Source organism: Somniosus microcephalus, chromosome 31, assembly GCF_052327205.1.
Source record: "Somniosus microcephalus isolate GS21.2 chromosome 31, FLI_Smic_1.0, whole genome shotgun sequence".
In the NCBI taxonomy this organism is placed as follows: domain Eukaryota; kingdom Metazoa; phylum Chordata; class Chondrichthyes; order Squaliformes; family Somniosidae; genus Somniosus; species Somniosus microcephalus.
Window position 1 is genome coordinate 31,806,510 of NC_141017.1, and position 16,914 is coordinate 31,823,423.

Consider the following 16,914-nt stretch of genomic DNA (forward strand, 5'->3'; position numbering starts at 1 on the left):
CCATAGGGAGGGAGCAGGGGTGAGGGTGAGGGTGGGGGTGGGGAGGTAGGGGCGGGGCAAAGATTGGATGGCAACGTGTGCAAAACCTCGTCCCCCACCAGTCCTCCTACAGCCCGCAGGCTTTTCAAACTCAAGCTCGCTGCTTTCATCTCTACACTGTGACTTCAGTGAGTCGCCCTCTCGCCTCTGAGTCAGAAGGTTGTGGGTTCATAGTCCCACTCCAGAGACTGGAGCTCAAAAATCCAGGCTGTCACTCAAGTGCAGTGCTGAGGGAGTGCTGCACTGTCAGAGGTGTCGTCTTTCAGATGAGACGTTAAACCGAAGCCCCGTCTGCTCTCTGAGGTGGATGTAAAAGATCCCACGGCACTATTTCGAAGAAGGGCAGGGGGGTTCTCCCGGGTGTCCTGGGGCCAATATTTATCCCTCATTCACTACAACAAAATCAGATTCTCTGGTCATGATCACATTGCTGTTTGTGGGAGCTTGCTGTGCGCAAATTGGCTGCCGCGTTTCCTACATTACAACAGTGGCTCCATTTCAAAAAAAGTTCTTCATTGGCAGTAAAGCGCTTTGGGACATCCTGAGGTCGTGAAAGGCGCTATAGAAATGCAAGTCTTTTTCTTCTTGTTTCTCTCCTGCTTTTCCCGAACCTGGCCCTGCCCGGAGTCCGACACTTCAGCCCTTCGATGAGCTTTCTCAGACTCCACGTCCACCAGAGTTTCTGGGAACAGACTGCCAGTTTGTGTCTTTTACTAGAGTACAGCGCGTGTCGCAGCAGGACTTAATGGGGGGGGAGGCCAGAGGGAGGAGCAGAAACAGAGCAACAGAAAAGGTAAGGAATCCGCACCCAATAATTACAACCATGTAACTCATTCATTATCCATTCATAAGGAAAGTAAAGAACACGTTGCACGATATATGATGTTGCACGGGTTACAGTAGCATAGTGGTTATGTCACTGGGCTAGTAATCCCGAGGCCTGGACTAATAATCTGGAGACCGTGAGTTCAAATCCCACCACGGCAACTGGGGAATTTAAATTCAGTTAATTAAATAAATCTGGAATAAAAAAGCTAGTGTCAGTAATGGTGACTATGAAACTATCGAATTGTCGTAAAAGCTCATCTGGTTCACTAATGTCCTTTTTAGGGAAGGAAATCTGCCGCCCTTACCCGGTCTGGCCGATATGTGACTCCAGACCCACAGCAATGTGGTTAACTCGGAAATAGCAGAGCGAGCCACTCAGTTGTATCAAAACTGTTACGAAATCCTATCAAAAATCCTGGAACTCCCTCCCTAACAGCACTGTGGGAGTACCTTCACCACACGGATTGCAGCGGTTCAAGGCGGCGGCTCACCACCTCCTTCTCAAGGGCAATTAGGGATGGGCAATAAATGCCGGCCTTGCCCACATCCCGTGAATGAATTTTTAAAATCCCAAGGCGGTGGGGGAGTGTGGGGGGGGGGAGGGGGAAACGTGAGAGCAGGAGTGAGTTAGGGTGTGGGGAGATGTTACAGCTATAAAGGAGGCCTGTTCAACTGCAAGTCCCAGGCTCAAGGTTCTACCACTGATGCAGCAAGGTTGGGGATGGGGGGGGGAGAAGAGAGGGATTCACAGTAGGCCTAGTGTCCAAGAGCAGGCTGTGCGAGCTGGGATACGGAGGCTGTTGTGAGGCAAGACCTTGGGGGAGGGGCCTTTTGTAAACAAGGATGAGGATTTCGAAGGAAAGTGTGGTGGAGAACTGGGAAACTAATGGAAGTCAGCAAGACCAGGGCGATAAATGGGTGGGTCTAGGATAGAGGCGTTGGCGGCTGTAGTGAGCTGCAGTTTATGAGGAGAGAGTTAGAGGTTAGAGGTGACAGACGGAGTCGAAACTAGGAGAGGGGGCGGCAGGGAGTGCTGGGGATGTAGGAGGAGGGGAGAAGGTCCGTCGCCATCTGGGGAGGGGTCACTTTGCAACCAGATTCTGGTCTCTGGTTTTTTCCTTGGAACTGCCGTGTCTTTCCAGCATTTTCTGGTTTTATTTTCTGCACTTTGCGGTTGTTTTTCTCGTTCTTTCCTCCTCCCGCGTTCCTCCCCCATATCCTCACTGTCTCACTCATCTATTCTCACACCTTTTTGTTCTTTGAATTGTCTCACTGAGATCATTCCTGTGCGTCACCCACCGCCATTCACCTTCCAGCTTTTCAAAAACCCTATCTGGGCGTCACTCCTTCTCTCCCTCATTCTCTGCCCCTCGCTCCCCCTTCTCCCTCCGCCTTCTCTTCCTCCTTCTCTCCATTGCTCCCCCTTCTCCCTCCTCCCCTCCCACCCTCTCCCTCCCCTTCTCTCTCACTTCACATCCTTCTCTCTCCGCCCCTTCCCTCTCCCTCACCCCCTTCCCTCTACCTCCACCCCTTCTCTCTCCCTCCGCCCCTTCCCTCTCCCTCCCCCACCCCCTCGCCCTCGCCCCTTCCCTCTCCCTCACCCCCTTCCCTCTACCTCCACCCTTTTCTTTCCCTCCGCCCCTTCCCTCTCCAACCCCCTCTCCCTTGCCCCCTTCTCTCTCCCTCGCCCCTACCCTCTCCCTCCCTCGTCCCCTTCCCTCTCCCACCCCTTCCCTCTCCCTTTCCCCATTCTCCCTCCATGACTCCATCTCTCCCTTCCCTCTCCCTCCCCCTACCCTCACCTGCCCCTACCCTCTCCCTCCTCCACCCCTTCTCTCTCCCTCGCCCCCTTCCCTCTCCCCCATTCTCCCTCCGTGACTCCATCTCTCCCCTCCCTTCCCTCCCCCTCACCCACTTTCGGTTTTGTTCAGTATACTAAGGGCACTGATCAGCCAGCGTCCAATTCGGTGCTGCCCCTTTTACACACACTGACTGACCAATGCGAATTTCCAGCATTTTCTGCTCGTATTTCCAATGTCCATTGACAAAGCATCTATATATATATAAAATCTCCAAAAGAATCTATTTCGCTTTAGAAAAAAAAAGAGTAACACAACTGAACAATGTTCACTGTCTCCCAAACTGGGCAGGACCGGTGGTCCCCAGGGTGGATCCTCCTTTCAGTGAATCCTCGGCACCGATGCTGCATCAAGGCGAGGTGCTACTTGCTGCTTCGACTAACAGCTGCTGCCCACTGCCCTGCCGTCTTTAAAAGGTTTTCTAAACATTTTTTAGGTCTAATTCTTTTCCATTAGAAAGCCAGCCCGGTGAAGGTGGATGTTCCCCAGTCGCTCAGGACGTGTCTCGCGGATTTTCAGAAATTAAAATTGATGTAATTAAAAAAAAACAGACTGCGAACTGCAATCGCCCCTGAATCTGACAGTATGTTTGTGAAAGTAACATCCTTGTGAATACAAGGTTGCAATTACAGGACATCGATTCATAATATATTCTTTGTTATATAATAACCACAATATCGAAACTTTAGATATTGCAAAGTGTGCAGCTTGTTATAAATTTATTACACATGCATCATAATCTCCGATACATAGTTAGTTGCCAATCTTGCTAAAATGCTACACAGCAGATTGGATTTAAGATCAAGAGAAATCATTTACTCTGTTGAAATTGTTTCCCCTGCTTACAGAAGATATTTCAGTACAGAACTTTACAAAGAGTCATTGCTACATATTCCCGGCAGAATAGGACTCAAGACTTATCCTACCTCTCTCGCTGTGAGCTCTTGCTCAATGTGTCTCCGTCCTCCTCTCTCGCTTTGTACACGCCACTCTACTCTTCACCCGGATCTGCACACAGGCGAGGGAAGGAAAGGTGTGTCTGACTTTAAACCAGACCGCAGTAATCAACTCCCTACAGCATCCACCCAAAAACACACACACAACACACACCAGCCACCTACAGATCAATCGATACAGGAGCACAGCACCACGAGTGGAAAGGGGCAGTTCCTGCTGATATTACAAAAAAAGGGATCATAAATAAACAGAAATGTGCATGCCTTCAGCCCTCTGAGCCCCCAGCTCTGGAATTCCCTCCCTAAACCATGTCAGCTGTGACTCAGTGGGTAGCACTCTCGCTCTCAGGTCCAGCCCCCAGAGTCTTGAGCACAGAAATCCAGGCTGACGCTCCCAGTGCCAGTGCTGAGGGAGTGCCACTGTCGGAGGTGCCGTCTTTCGGTTGAGACGTTAAACCGAGGCCCCGTCTGCTCTCTCAGGTGGATGTAAATGATCCCACAGCCACTATTTTGAAGAAGAGCCAGGGGGAGTTCTCCCCGGTGTCCTGGCTAATATTTATCCCTCAACCAATATCACTAAAAAACAGATGATCTGGTCATTATCACATTGCTGTTTGTGGGAGCTTGCTGTGCGCAAATTGGCTGCCGCGTTTCCCACATTACAACAGCGACTCCACTTCAAAAAGTACTTCATTGGCTGTAAAGTGCTTTGAGACGTCCGGTGGTCATGAAAGGCGCTATAGAAATGCAAGTCTTTCTTTTTTTTTCCTCTCTGTTTAAGATCCCTTCTTCAAACCTACCTCTTTGACCAAGGCCGTCCCAATACCTCCTTATGTGGCTCGGTGTCACTCATGACCGGCCTCCCATTCCTCCACCCTTCATAAACTTGAGGTGATCCAAAACTCGGGTGCCCGTGTCCCAACTCGCACCAAGTCCCGTTCGCCCATCACCCCCCATGGGCTCGCTGACCTACACTGGCTCCCGGTTAAGCAACGCCTCGATTTTAAAATTCTCATCCTTGTTTTCAAATCCCTCCATGGCCTCGCCCCCCTCCCCGATCTCAGTCGCCTCCTCCAGCCCCACAACCCCCCGAGATCTCTGCGCTCCTCCAATTCTGGCCTCTTCCACATCATGCTTCAGTAATGACCGTCTCTCCATCATAAGGTCAGAAATGGGGGATGTTCGCTGATGTTTGCACAGTGTTCAGCTCCATTCGCAACTCCGCAGTCCGTGTCCGCATGCAGCAAGACCTGGACAACATCCAGGTTTGGGCTGCTAAGTGGCAGGTAACATTCGCGCCACACAAGTGCCAGGCAATGACTATCTCCAACAAGAGTCTAACCACTGTTGTACTCGCCAGCTCAGGACCACGTTCAAACACAGCCCCGTACACTTGTTTCCACTTACTGGGGAGACCAAAACTAGGGGCCATAAATAGAGTCTCTAATAAATCCAATAGGGAATTCGGGAGAAACCTCTTTACTCAGAGAGTGCTGAGAATGTGGAACTCGCTACCACAGGGAGTCATTAAGGCGACTAGCATAGATGCATTTATGAGGAAGCTAGATAAGCACCTGAGGGAGAAAGGAATGGGATATGTTGATAGGGTGAGATGAAGTAGGGTGGGAGGAGGCTCGTGTGGAGCATAAACACTGACACAGACCAGTTGGGCTGAATGGCCTATTGCTGTGCTGTGATTTTTATGTACACCGCCCCTTGACATTCAACGGCATTACCATCGTTGAATCCCCCACCATCAACATCCTGCGGGTCACCATTGACCAGAAGCTTAACTGGACCAGCCACATAAATACTGGGGCAACAAGAGCAGGTCAGAGGCTGGGTATTCTACGGCGAGTGTCTCACCTCCTGACTCCCCAAAGCCTTTCCACCATCTACAAGGCACAAGCCAGGAGTGTGATGGAATACTCTCCACTTGCCTGGATGAGTGCAGCTCCAACAACACTCAAGGAGCTCGACACCATCCAGGACAAAGCAGCCCGCTTGATTGGCACCCCATCCACCACCTGAAACATTCACTCCCTCCACCACCGGCGCACCGTGGCTGCAGTGTGTACCATCTACAAGATGCACTGCAGCAACTCGCCAAGGTTTCTTCGGCAGCACCTCCCAAACCCGCGACCTCTTCCACCTAGAAGGACAAGGGCAGCAGGCGCAGGGGAACACCACCACCTCCAAGTTCCCCTCCAAGTCACACACCATCCTGACTTGGAATTATATCGCCGTTCCTTCATCGTCACTGGGTCAAAATCCTGGAACTCCCTCCCTAACAGCACTGTGGGAGTACCTTCACCACACGGACTGCAGCGGTTCAAGAAGGCGGCTCACCACCACCTTCTCTGTAGTGTATGTACCTTTAAGAGAGAACTACTTTTACAGCTCCTGTATACTGTAGTACCGGCAGTGACCACACCTGTATATAAGCCTTGAGCATGCCTCTGTACCCCAGTCTTGAGACTACCCTACTCCAGTGAATACCTGTTGATTGTTAAGTTACAGCATCCGTGTGGTTATTGAAAAACATCATACTCTCAGATCACGGATCTAACATTCTCGAGGGCAATTAGGGATGGGCAATAAATGCTGGCCTTGCCAGCAACGGCCACATCCCAAGAATGAATTTTTAAAAAACGATTTTAATCGCTCCATCATTGGCGGCCGTGTCTTCAGCTGCCTGGGCCCTAAGCTCTGGAATTCCCTCCATAAACCTCTCTGCCTCTCTTTCCTCCTTTAAGACACTCCTTAAAACTACCTCGTTATCTGCCCTAATATCCCCTTCAGTGGCTCGGTGTCAAATTATTGTTTGATAATTACTCCTGTGCAGCGCCTTGGGATGTTTTACTACGTTAAAGGCGCTGTATAAATGCAGGTTGTTGTTGTAGTAGTACAGATGCCTTGTACAGTCTGGCACAGTAACCCCCCTCAGTGATGTCATCTTCTCTCATTATTGAAGCAAATATATATCCTTCCGCCAAAAAAAATGAACAGGAACAGTAAGGATGTGAAATGGAACCATGTCTTTTTAAACCAATTTTAAGGGGCGTCCCGATAGTTGGATCCAGCTCGTTCTGTCGGCACTAGGAACAGGTTGCCCTGGTTACCTGGGGACCGGGCGTTCCGTTAACTATTTGCAATGCAAAGCAGCCTCACCTCTGTTCACAAGGCATATCGTTTCTGCTCAGTCCAGCCCCAGGTAACCCTGAGTTATACTGACAGCTGCGCCACGCTCTCCAGTCAGGGGGCGTTGACAGGCATGTCTCCACCCTCAAACTCTGGGTGCATTTCAGAGCTGACAGGAGGGTAGCGTTCTCAGCTGAAATGAAAGATGAGCTTTGCAATGTTTCCCCGGACTGGCCAGTCATCGCCCTCACTCAGACACTGCCAAAGCTTGATTTTTAATAATTGGTTCTGGATTTAAATTCATTCAGATTCTCACGGGGCGATTTCGCAGGGGTTTTCCTAAGAATTGTATACAGTCTTCCCAAACAAACAGTCGCACCCCCAACAGATGACCTGCCGGAAAGAACTTGCTCCCATCTCGCAGTCAGGAACTCCTGTCGATGTAAATGAATCAAGCTCCTTCACTGGGTCTGTCACTGAGTCGCGTTGTGTCACAGTAACAGCTGAGACTAGGCGAGGGGCTGAGGTACAGAGGCCCTTATGCACAATTTCCCCCTTCAGCCCACCCTTCCACTGTGAACCTCCTGTTCTCTGAGGTGCGACTCCAATCCGGTACACTCCAGCCTCAGATCGTTTGATTTTCCACTTTCTGCGCCGTCTTTCGGACGAGACGTTAAACCGAGGCCCCGTCTGCTCTCTCAGGCGGACGTAAAAGATCCCGCGGCCACTATTTCGAAGAGGAGCAGGGGGAATTCTCCCCGGTGTCCTGGGGCCAATATTTATCCCTCAACCAACACCTAAAAACAGATGATCTGGGTCATTATCACATTGCTGTTTGTGGGAGCTTGCTGTGCGCAAATTGGCTGCCGTGTTTCCTACATTACAACAGTGACTCCACTTCAAAAAGTACTTCAAGCGCTTTGGGATGACCTGAGATTGTGAAGGCCACTATTTAAATGTTTCAAAAAGGAATTGGATATATACTGGAAAAGGAATAATCGGCAGGGCTATGGGGAAAGAGCGGGGGGGGGGGGGGGGGGGAGTGGGATTAATGGGACTGCATTTTCAAAGAGCCGGCAGAGGTACGATGGGCCGAATGGTGCTGTAAGATTCTACATTCTTTGTTTTTAAAGTAGCTTGTTAAATGCAAGATTTTTCTTTCAGAAATGGAAAGGACAGAATGTTCCTCAATATATATTTAAGTAAAATATTATCTCTCTGAGTGACTGCTGCCCAGAATCCTGCGTCGTGACGCCTGGGCGGTCACAGTTTGGTGAGAGGAGTTGCTGTCTTCACAGAGGGAGGTAACTTCAGGCAGTGGCACCACCTACTGAGTAAAGTATGTCACAACCAGCTGGAGCCTGGCTTTAGATGCTCAGGTTTGCCCTGTATCATTGCTTTATAGCTGAGAATGACACTGGACTGTGACTGCAGACATGCTCCTACTCAGCCGTGGCCTGGTTGGTAGCACCCTCGCGCCTCTGGGTCAGAAGGCCGTGGGTTCAAGCCCCACTCCAGAGACTCGAGCACATAAAGCGAGGCTGACACTCCCAGTGCGGTGCTGAGGGAGGTGCTGCACTGTCGGAGGTGCCGTCTTTCGGATGAGACGTTAAACCGAGGCCCCGTCTGCTCTCTCGGGTGGATGTAAAAGATCCCATGGCACTATTTCGAAGAAGAGCAGGGGAAGAGAAGCCATTGCAGGTGATTCTCTGCTATGATTAGATGGCTAAGAATGGAACCAGGCGAGTGCCGTCCCACCCAGCTGGACGACGGTGGAGAGGCGTTGGAGGAGGATGGAGTGGTCAACCGTGTCAAAGGCTGCAGACAAGTTGAGAAGGACGAAGAGGGATAAGTTACCTTTGTCACAGTCACAAAGGATATCATTTGTGACTTTGAAGAGAGCCGTTTCAGTACTGTGGCAGGGGCGGAAACCTGATCGGAGGGATTCAAACATGGAATTGTGGGAAAGATGGGCACGGATTTGGGAGGCGACGACACACTCAAGGACTTTGGAGAGGATAGGGAGGTTGGAGATGGGGCGGTAGTTTGCAAGGACGGTGGAGTCAAGGGTTTTTTTTGAGGGGAGGGGTGATGATGGCAGATTTGAAGGAGAGGGGGACAGTACCTGAGGAGAGAGAACCGTTAACAATGTCAGCTAACATGGGAACTAGAAAAGGAAGTTGGGTGGTCAGCAGTTTACTGGGAATAGGGTCGAGGGATCAGGAAGTGGGTCTCGTGGAGGGGATGAGCGCGGAGGGGTCAAGAGGGGAGATCGGAGAGAAACTGGAGAAAGATGCGAGTTCAGGGCTAGGGCATTTGGTTAACAAAAATCTATCAATCTCAGATTTAAAATGAACAATTGATCGAGCATCAATTGCCATTTTCGGGAGTTCTAAACTTCTGCCATCCTTTCTGTGTAGAAGTGTTTCCTAATTTCACTCCTGTGCATTCCAGGTCCTAACCACTCGCTGCGTAAAAAAGATTTTTCTTACATCGCGTTTGGTTCTTCTGCCAATCACCTTAAATCTGTGTCCTCTGGTTCTCGACCCTTCCGCCAATGGGAACAGTTTCTTTCTATCTACTCTGTCCAGACCCCCCATGATTTTGAACACCTCTATCAAATCTTCTCTCAACCTTCTCTGCGCCAAGAACAACCCCAGCTTCTCCAGTCTATCCATGTAACTGAAGTCCCTCATCCCTGGAACCATTCTCATAAATCTTTTCTGCACCCTCTCTAAGGCCTTCACATCCTTCCTAAAGTCCGGTGCCCAGAATTGGACACAATACTCCAGTTGAGGCCGGACCAGTGTTGTATAAAAGTTCATCATAACTTCCTTGCTTTTGCACTCTATGCCTCTATTTATGAAGCCCAGGATCCCGTATGCTTTTTTAACCGCTTTCTCAATCTGCCACCTTCAACGATTTGTGCACATATACCCCCAGGTCTCTGTTCGTGCACCCTCTTTAGGATTGTACCCTTTAGTTTATATTGCCTCTCCTCGTTCTTTCTACCAGAATGTATCACTTCGCAATGTGATCATGACCAGATGATCTGTCTCCATTATGTTTGAGGGCGAAATATTGGCCAGGACACCGGGGAGAACTCTCCCGTGCTCTTCAAGGTAATCTTGTGCTTCCTCTCCCCGCCGGCGCACTTACCTTGTGCTGAGGACCATAGCCCTAGGTCCCATCGACCTCCTCCTGCCTGATTCTAACGGCCGGGCTGTCTCTGCCTGGCAACAGACGTCCACTCCGCCGCAGACGCTCGCCCGCAGACACCAGGACAGACATTTCACCCACAGACTTGAAACCCAGAGCCAACGTCGTCATCTTCAGACGAGAAAGGAAATCAGGCAGCAAATCCGAGAGATTCAGGGACAGGTGCTTTAATGTTAAAAAAAATACATTATCTTCCTCTTTTGGGCAAATAAGAGTCAAACCACAGATTCAATCCAATGATTATTATTTTACGAGTCATAGTCGCTCCAGTTTTTATACGATTTCTGCGTTAAATCCCGCGTCAGATTTAGCACTTTCTGTCCTTCACAAGGTGTTGGACTGAAGCACAGAATCATACAGCATACATTCACAGGGAGCGAGTACAGATTACAGCAAGCACTGACCAGCACAGAAACCCCCCCACCCACCCACCCCTATCCAAAAAACATCACAACTGGATATTAGAGGGATCGGCCCAATTGCCTTTCCTCGTTCTTGCATTTTCTCCGAAGTAATCGGTTTACTCATTAGGTAGTCTTGTCTGTGTTGAGCAAACTGACGAAGGGTCTTCGACCCGAAACTTTGGCTCTGTTTCTCTCTCCACGGATGTTGCCTGGTCTGCCGAGTTTTTCCAGCGTTTTCTGTTGTTATTTCACAACTGCTGCCCGCTTGTTCAAGTGACGGGATCAAATTCCCACCCTGCGGTCCAGGACTCCATCACAAGCCTCAGTCCCACTGTGCGTGAGACACACAACACAGGGTTTACCGTGTGCCCCTCGTTATCTCCCTCCTCCCCTGGAAGGCTCTGACTCCCAGGTCAGGTCCCAGGCCAATTGGTAGCTTTAGGGAGACAATGAAGTCTCCCGGAGCAAAGCCGGTGAATCACGTGTTAGTGACAAACACGTTTAACAGGGTGGATTGTGTGTGGTTACGAACAGGAGAATGAAGCCCATCCCTTCAAATCGCAATGCTTTTAACGTTATCACCGGTTCTAACTCACACTGCACTTTGCTATAAGATATCGTCCTTTTCCCCTAGTGCATGCAATATTACTTCAATCCTTTAAAACTCCACCTTTACATCTGTTACTCCATAGCTTGTTGTAAAAGGAAGAACTCCTTGGAGACTGAGTAAAGCCCCCACCCCGACTTGGGATTGTTACACCTGAGAGAGAGCACATTTCGGAGGGGGGGTGGGGTGAAGGAAGGGGTGAAAGATCAAACCAATCCCTGAGAGCAAGCACTTCAGCTTGGCTTAGAAAAACTGGGGGGTGAGCGTATTGCTGCTGCAGTGTGAGAGTGCAGCCACCAGGCGGTGCTGTTGTCAAAAAAAAGAAAGACTTGCATTTCTATAGCGCCTTTCACGGCCACCGGACGTCCCAGGGCGCTTTACAGCCAATGAAGCACTTTTTGAAGTGTAGTCACTGTTGTAATGTGGGAAACGCAGCAGCCAATCTGCGCACATCAAGCTGCCACAAACAGCAATGTGACAATGACCAGATAATCTGTTTTAGTGATGTTGATTGTGAGATAAATATTGGCCCAGGACACCGGGGTGAACTCCCCTGCTCTTCGAAATAGTGCCGCGGGATCTTTTATGTCCACCTGAGAGGGCAGAAGGGGCCTGGGTTTAACATCACATCTGAAAGACGGCACCTCCGACAATGCAGCACTCCCTCAGCACTGCACCGGGAGCGTCAGCCTAGATTTTTGTGCTCAAGTCTCTGGAGTGAGACTCGAACCCGCGACCTGTTGACTCAGAGACGAGAGCGCTGCCCACTGAGCCACTGGCTGACACACGGCTCAGTGGGCAGCGCTCTCGCCTCCGAGTAAGATGGGCGCGGGGCTCAGCGCCCCCCTCCGAACTGTGGAGGGGTGAAAAAATAAATCAGCCATGGATCCTGTTCACCAGCGCGCTGAAGCTGTGCCCTCCTCAGAGCCCGGTCTCAGGAACGTTGAATCCCGTGGTGAGGGGGGGGGGGTGGGGTCCGTGGCCGCGATTCACCAACTGGAACTGGAGCTCAGGCGCTTCACAGCAGGAAAAGAGAAAAAAAAACTACAGATTAGAAATGGCTGCTTCCGAGACCAGCGCACAACACTTAACACATTCGATTGATGTTCCTCTGTCTGCTGTCTTAATGCAGGTGTTAGGAGGGGTTGCCAACTCCTCCAGGATTGGCCTGGAGTCTCCAGGAATTGAAGATTAATCCCGTGGACAAGGCTGGGAACAACAACCAGGGAGAAAAATCAGAGCGGGGAGGGGGGGGCATTTGTGACTCATTTAATAGTCACAAAAATATTGGAGATGGGAAAATGGCTGTTTGACTGACAGTTAGGTATCATCCAATCGGCTAATGATGATTCTGTTCGTTTTCCGATTGGTCGTGGGAAGGCAGGGCACCGCCAATGGCAGGAGAGTGGGGGGCGGGGCACCACGAGGATGGACAGGTTGGGCGGCCAATGGCGGGAGAGTGGGGGCGGGGCACCACGAGGATGGACATGTAGGCCGGCCAATGGCGGGAGAGTGGGGGCGGGGCACCGAGAGGATGGACATAAAAACAGAACTTCTGACGAAAGGTCATCGACCTGAAACGTTAACTCTGTTTCTCTCTCCACAGATGCTGCCTGACCTGCTGAGTATCTCCAGCATTTTCTGTTTTTATTTCAGATTTCCAGCATCTGCGGTATTTTCTTTTTGTATGAAGATGGGCATGTTTGGCGGCCAATGGCGGGAGTGGGGGGGGAGGCGTGGCGGCTAGAGGTCGTGTGATGAAATCTCTGGGAATATGTCCATCCAGAACTGGCAACCAGGAGGCGTTAACCAGTTTATAATAACATAGAAACATAGAAGATAGGAGCAGGAGTAGGCCATTCGGCCCCTCGAGCCTGTTCCGCTATTTAATGAGATCATGGCTGATCATCCAAATTCAGTACCCTGTCCCTGCTTTCTCCCCATATCCCTTGATCCCTTTAGCCTTAAGAAATATATCCAACTCCTTCTTGAATATATTTAATGAATTGGCCTCAACTGCCTTGTGTGGTAGAGAATTCCACAGGTTCACCACTCTCTGGGTGAAGAAATTCCTCCTCATCTCAGTCCTAAATAGCTTACCCCTTATCCTTAGACTGTGACCCCTGGTTCTGGACTCCCCCGCCATCGGGAACATCCTTCCTGCATCTAGTCTGTCTAGTCCTGTTAGAATTTTATAAGTTTCAATGAGATCCCCTCTCATTCTTCTAAACTCCAGCGAATATAAGCCTAATCAACCCAATCTCTCCTCATACGTCATTCCTGCCATCCAGGTATCAGCCTGGTGAATCTTCGCTGCACTCCCTCCATGGCAAGAACATCCTTCCTCAGATAAGGCGACCACTGCACACAATACTCAAGGTGTGGTCTCATCAAGGCCCTGTACAACTGCAGCAAGACATCCTTGTTCCTGTACTCGAATCCTCTCACTATGAAGGCCAACATACCATTTGCCTTCTTAACCGCCTGCTGCACCTGCATGCTTACCTTCAGCGACTGGTGCACAAGGACACCCAGGTCTCGTTGCACTTCCCCTTTTAACCGATTTAATACCGGCATTAAAACAGAAGATAGAGGAATGTCAAACAGACGCTTTCCGTGTCGTCCACTGATAGAGAGCGATTCAGAATTATGAGGGGTTTTGATGAGATAAAATTGGGAAAAGTTTTTTCCAGTGGTCAGAGTCGGTGACTAAAGGGAATCAATTCAACAATCACAACTTTCATTTATAGAGCGCCTTTAGCGTAATAAAACGTCATCAAACAAAAAATGATATTGAGCTAAAGAAGGCGATATTAGGGCAGGTGACCAAAAGCTTGGTCAAAGAGGTAGATTTTAAGGAGCGTCTTAAAGGAGGAGAGGCGGAGAGGTTTAGGGAGGGAATTCCAGAGCTTAGGGCCCAGGCAGCTGAAGGCACGGCCACCAATGGTTGAGCGATTATAATCAGGGATGCTCAAGAGGGCAGAATTAGAAGAGCGCAGATATCTCGGGGGGTTGTGGGGCTGGAGGAGGTTACAGAGATAGGGAGGAGCGAGGCCACGGATGGAAAATAATTTTAAAATTGAGGCGTTGGTGACCCGGGAGCCAATGTGCGTCAGCGAGCACAGGGGCGATGGAGGAGCAGGACTCGGTGCGCGTTGGGGCACGGGCAGCAGAGATTTCGGGACCATCAAAGGAATAGAGGAGAAATGATTTTACACGCAGGCTCATGAGAACATGAAACGTTCTAGCAGAAGCAGTGGTGGGAGCAGAATCCATAAGTCAGCACCCAGAACAGCAGGTTTCCTGAGCGGTGAGCGGGAGGGGAGCTGGGCCCAGGGCCGAGAAGCCACCGCCTTAACTTAAGAGAAAAAATTATTTCACGTGGATAGGCCAATCGTGGGATTCGCAGCCTCGACTTTCTCCTTTATAAAGCTGCTAACTGAAGAGCGAGGAGGACCCCACACACACTCAGTCACACTCACACACACACTCACTCTCACACTCAAACTCTCACACACACTAACACACTCACTCACACTAACACACTCACTCACACACTCACTCTCACACATTAACACTCACACACATTAACACACACACACTCTCACACTCACTCACACACACTAACACACTCACTCACACTAACACACACTCACAAATCCACACTCCCACACATTAACACACACTAACACACTCACTCACACTAACACACACTCACAAATACACACTCCCACACATTAACACACACTCACACACAAACAGGGAAAAATCGCTCAGTGGGGTCTTCAGAAAGTGTGATGCCTCCCCTGGTTGGTCAGCTCAAGGCAATTCCCGCCGACCCGGAAATAAAACCCAAACTCTTGTCTTAATTTACAGATTTGAAGCAAACATTTGTTTGCAAATTTCATTCTTTTTTTTAAGTGGGTGAAGTTCGACAAGAACAACTCCAGAGGGTAACATTTTTCAATTTCTGATTTGTACAAATTCCCCCCCACCCCACTCCCCCCTCCCCCCCACCCCTACCCCCACCATAACCCAGGGGAGCCCTGAGGACGGAGAGGGCCACAGGGCACCATGGCGATGGACAGTGTACAGCTGTGGTCAACATTCACGCACGGTCACCGCGGCAATGGCTCGCAATGGTTTAGTCGCCGTCATCATCATCCCCGTCGTCCGACTTTTCCGTGGAGTCCTCCTCCTCTTCCTCGGTTGTGTCGTCCTCCTCCTCCTCCTCCTCCAAGATGTCTTCCGCAATGATGTCATCCACGGGACACTCCATCAGGCTCCCCTGGCTCAGGCAGGTGGCGATGGTCGACCCCGTGCTGTCGTGCACTGGGCTGGGGTACAGAACTCGCTGGAGCCCTTTACGCTGCCGGCTCCGCGGATGGACACAGTGGGTCCCAGGGATGTGGGGCTCTGAGGTGGGAAAAGACAATCCGCCCCTTGAGTATCACATAAAGACTCGCATTTCTACAGCGCCTTTCGCAACCTCAGGACATCCCGACGCGCTTTACAGTCAGTGAAGTACTTTTTGAAGAGGAGTCACTGTTGTGATGTGGGAAACGCGGCAGCCAATTTGCGCACAGCAGGCTCCCACAAACAGCAATGTGATAATGATCAGATAATCTGTTATAATTCTCATCATCATAAAGAAACTACTCATGAAATAACACTGGATGGCCAGCTGGTGGCGCCGTCCAAGGAGTATAAATACTCGGGCGTGGGCCCAGCTTTCCAGGGACATTTTGTAAGACAGGAACTAGTGAAGTACAACTAGACCTCCATGTTCTGAAACAAGTTGATTAAAGCCTTGCTTTATACTCAAACCAAGTGCGTAGTGAGTTTTATTACGTCATAATCTGTTTTAGTGATGCTGATTGAGGGATAAATATTGGCCTAGGACACCGGGGAGAACTCCCCCGCTCTTCTTCGAAATAGTGCCGTGGGATCTTTTACATCCACCTGAGAGAGCAGAAGAGGCCTCGGTTTAACGTCTCATCCGAAAGACGGCACCTCCGACAGTGCAGCACTCCCTCAGTACTGCCCCTCTGACAGTGCGGTGCTCTCTCAGTACTGCCCATCCAACAGTGCAGCACTCCCTCAGTACTGCCCCTCCGACAGTGCAGCACTCCCTCAGTACTGCCCCTCCGACAGTGCAGCACTCCCTCAGTACTGCCCCTCCGACAGTGCAGCACTCCCTCAGTACTGCACTGGGAGCATCGGCCTGGGTTTTGTGCTCAAGTCTCTGGAGTGGGACTTGAACCCACGACCTTCTGACTCGAGAGTGCTGCCCACTGAGCCACAGCTGACCCTCGGGCAGGAGAGACAGGGCGAGATGCACCGGGTCCCGGCCTGAGCTGCCAGTATGTGGCAAAGGGCTGAAGCTCTTACACAGAGAGCCCCTGTCAGAGGGGCTGAGGGGGGGGTGGAGAAAAGAGTCCCTACTCTGGGAATTCCCGCCTCCTCGGTAACTCACAGGGACCCGGCATAACCTAGGAGGCCGAGCGAGAAGCCGTGTACCAGCCTCCTGAAGTGGGGCCCCATGACATCCGAAGCCTGCAAGGTCATTTCTATTGGTTTATTTAACTGCGGGCAGAGGCCCCCTTACAAAGGGGGCTGACATAAGAAAACTACTAGGCACTTGGTCTAAGCATTTAACAAAGCTTTAATCAACTGTTTTACAACATGGAGGTCTAGTTGTGTCCTTCACTAGTTCCTGTTAAGAATGTCCTGCGCAAGCTGGGCCCGTGCCCGAGTATTTATACTCTCCCTGACAGCGCCACCCGCAGGCCGCTCAGTATTATTTCATAAGTCTTTCATGAATGACTGATTCATGTCAGGGGCACGGGGAAGGAAACATC

General features: G+C 50.5%; 2 protein-coding genes across 2 annotated transcripts in view; both read right to left on the minus strand.

The window, feature by feature from the left end:
• rab3da (RAB3D, member RAS oncogene family, a) overlaps positions 1–3,935 on the minus strand; it is a 59,927-nt gene extending 55,992 nt beyond the window's left edge. The window contains exon 1 of the mRNA XM_085971738.1: positions 3,653–3,935. The gene's annotated coding sequence lies outside the window, so the exon portion shown is untranslated. The remainder of the gene's footprint in view (positions 1–3,652) is intronic.
• Positions 3,936–10,193: 6,258 nt separating this feature from the next.
• Positions 10,194–16,914, minus strand: part of LOC147097709 (shiftless antiviral inhibitor of ribosomal frameshifting protein homolog) — a 36,732-nt gene continuing 30,011 nt past the window's right edge. Inside the window, exon 9 of the mRNA XM_085971739.1 lies at positions 10,194–15,469. Within this exon, the coding sequence (XP_085827865.1) occupies positions 15,198–15,469 (272 nt within the window). The 3' untranslated portion in view covers positions 10,194–15,197. The remainder of the gene's footprint in view (positions 15,470–16,914) is intronic.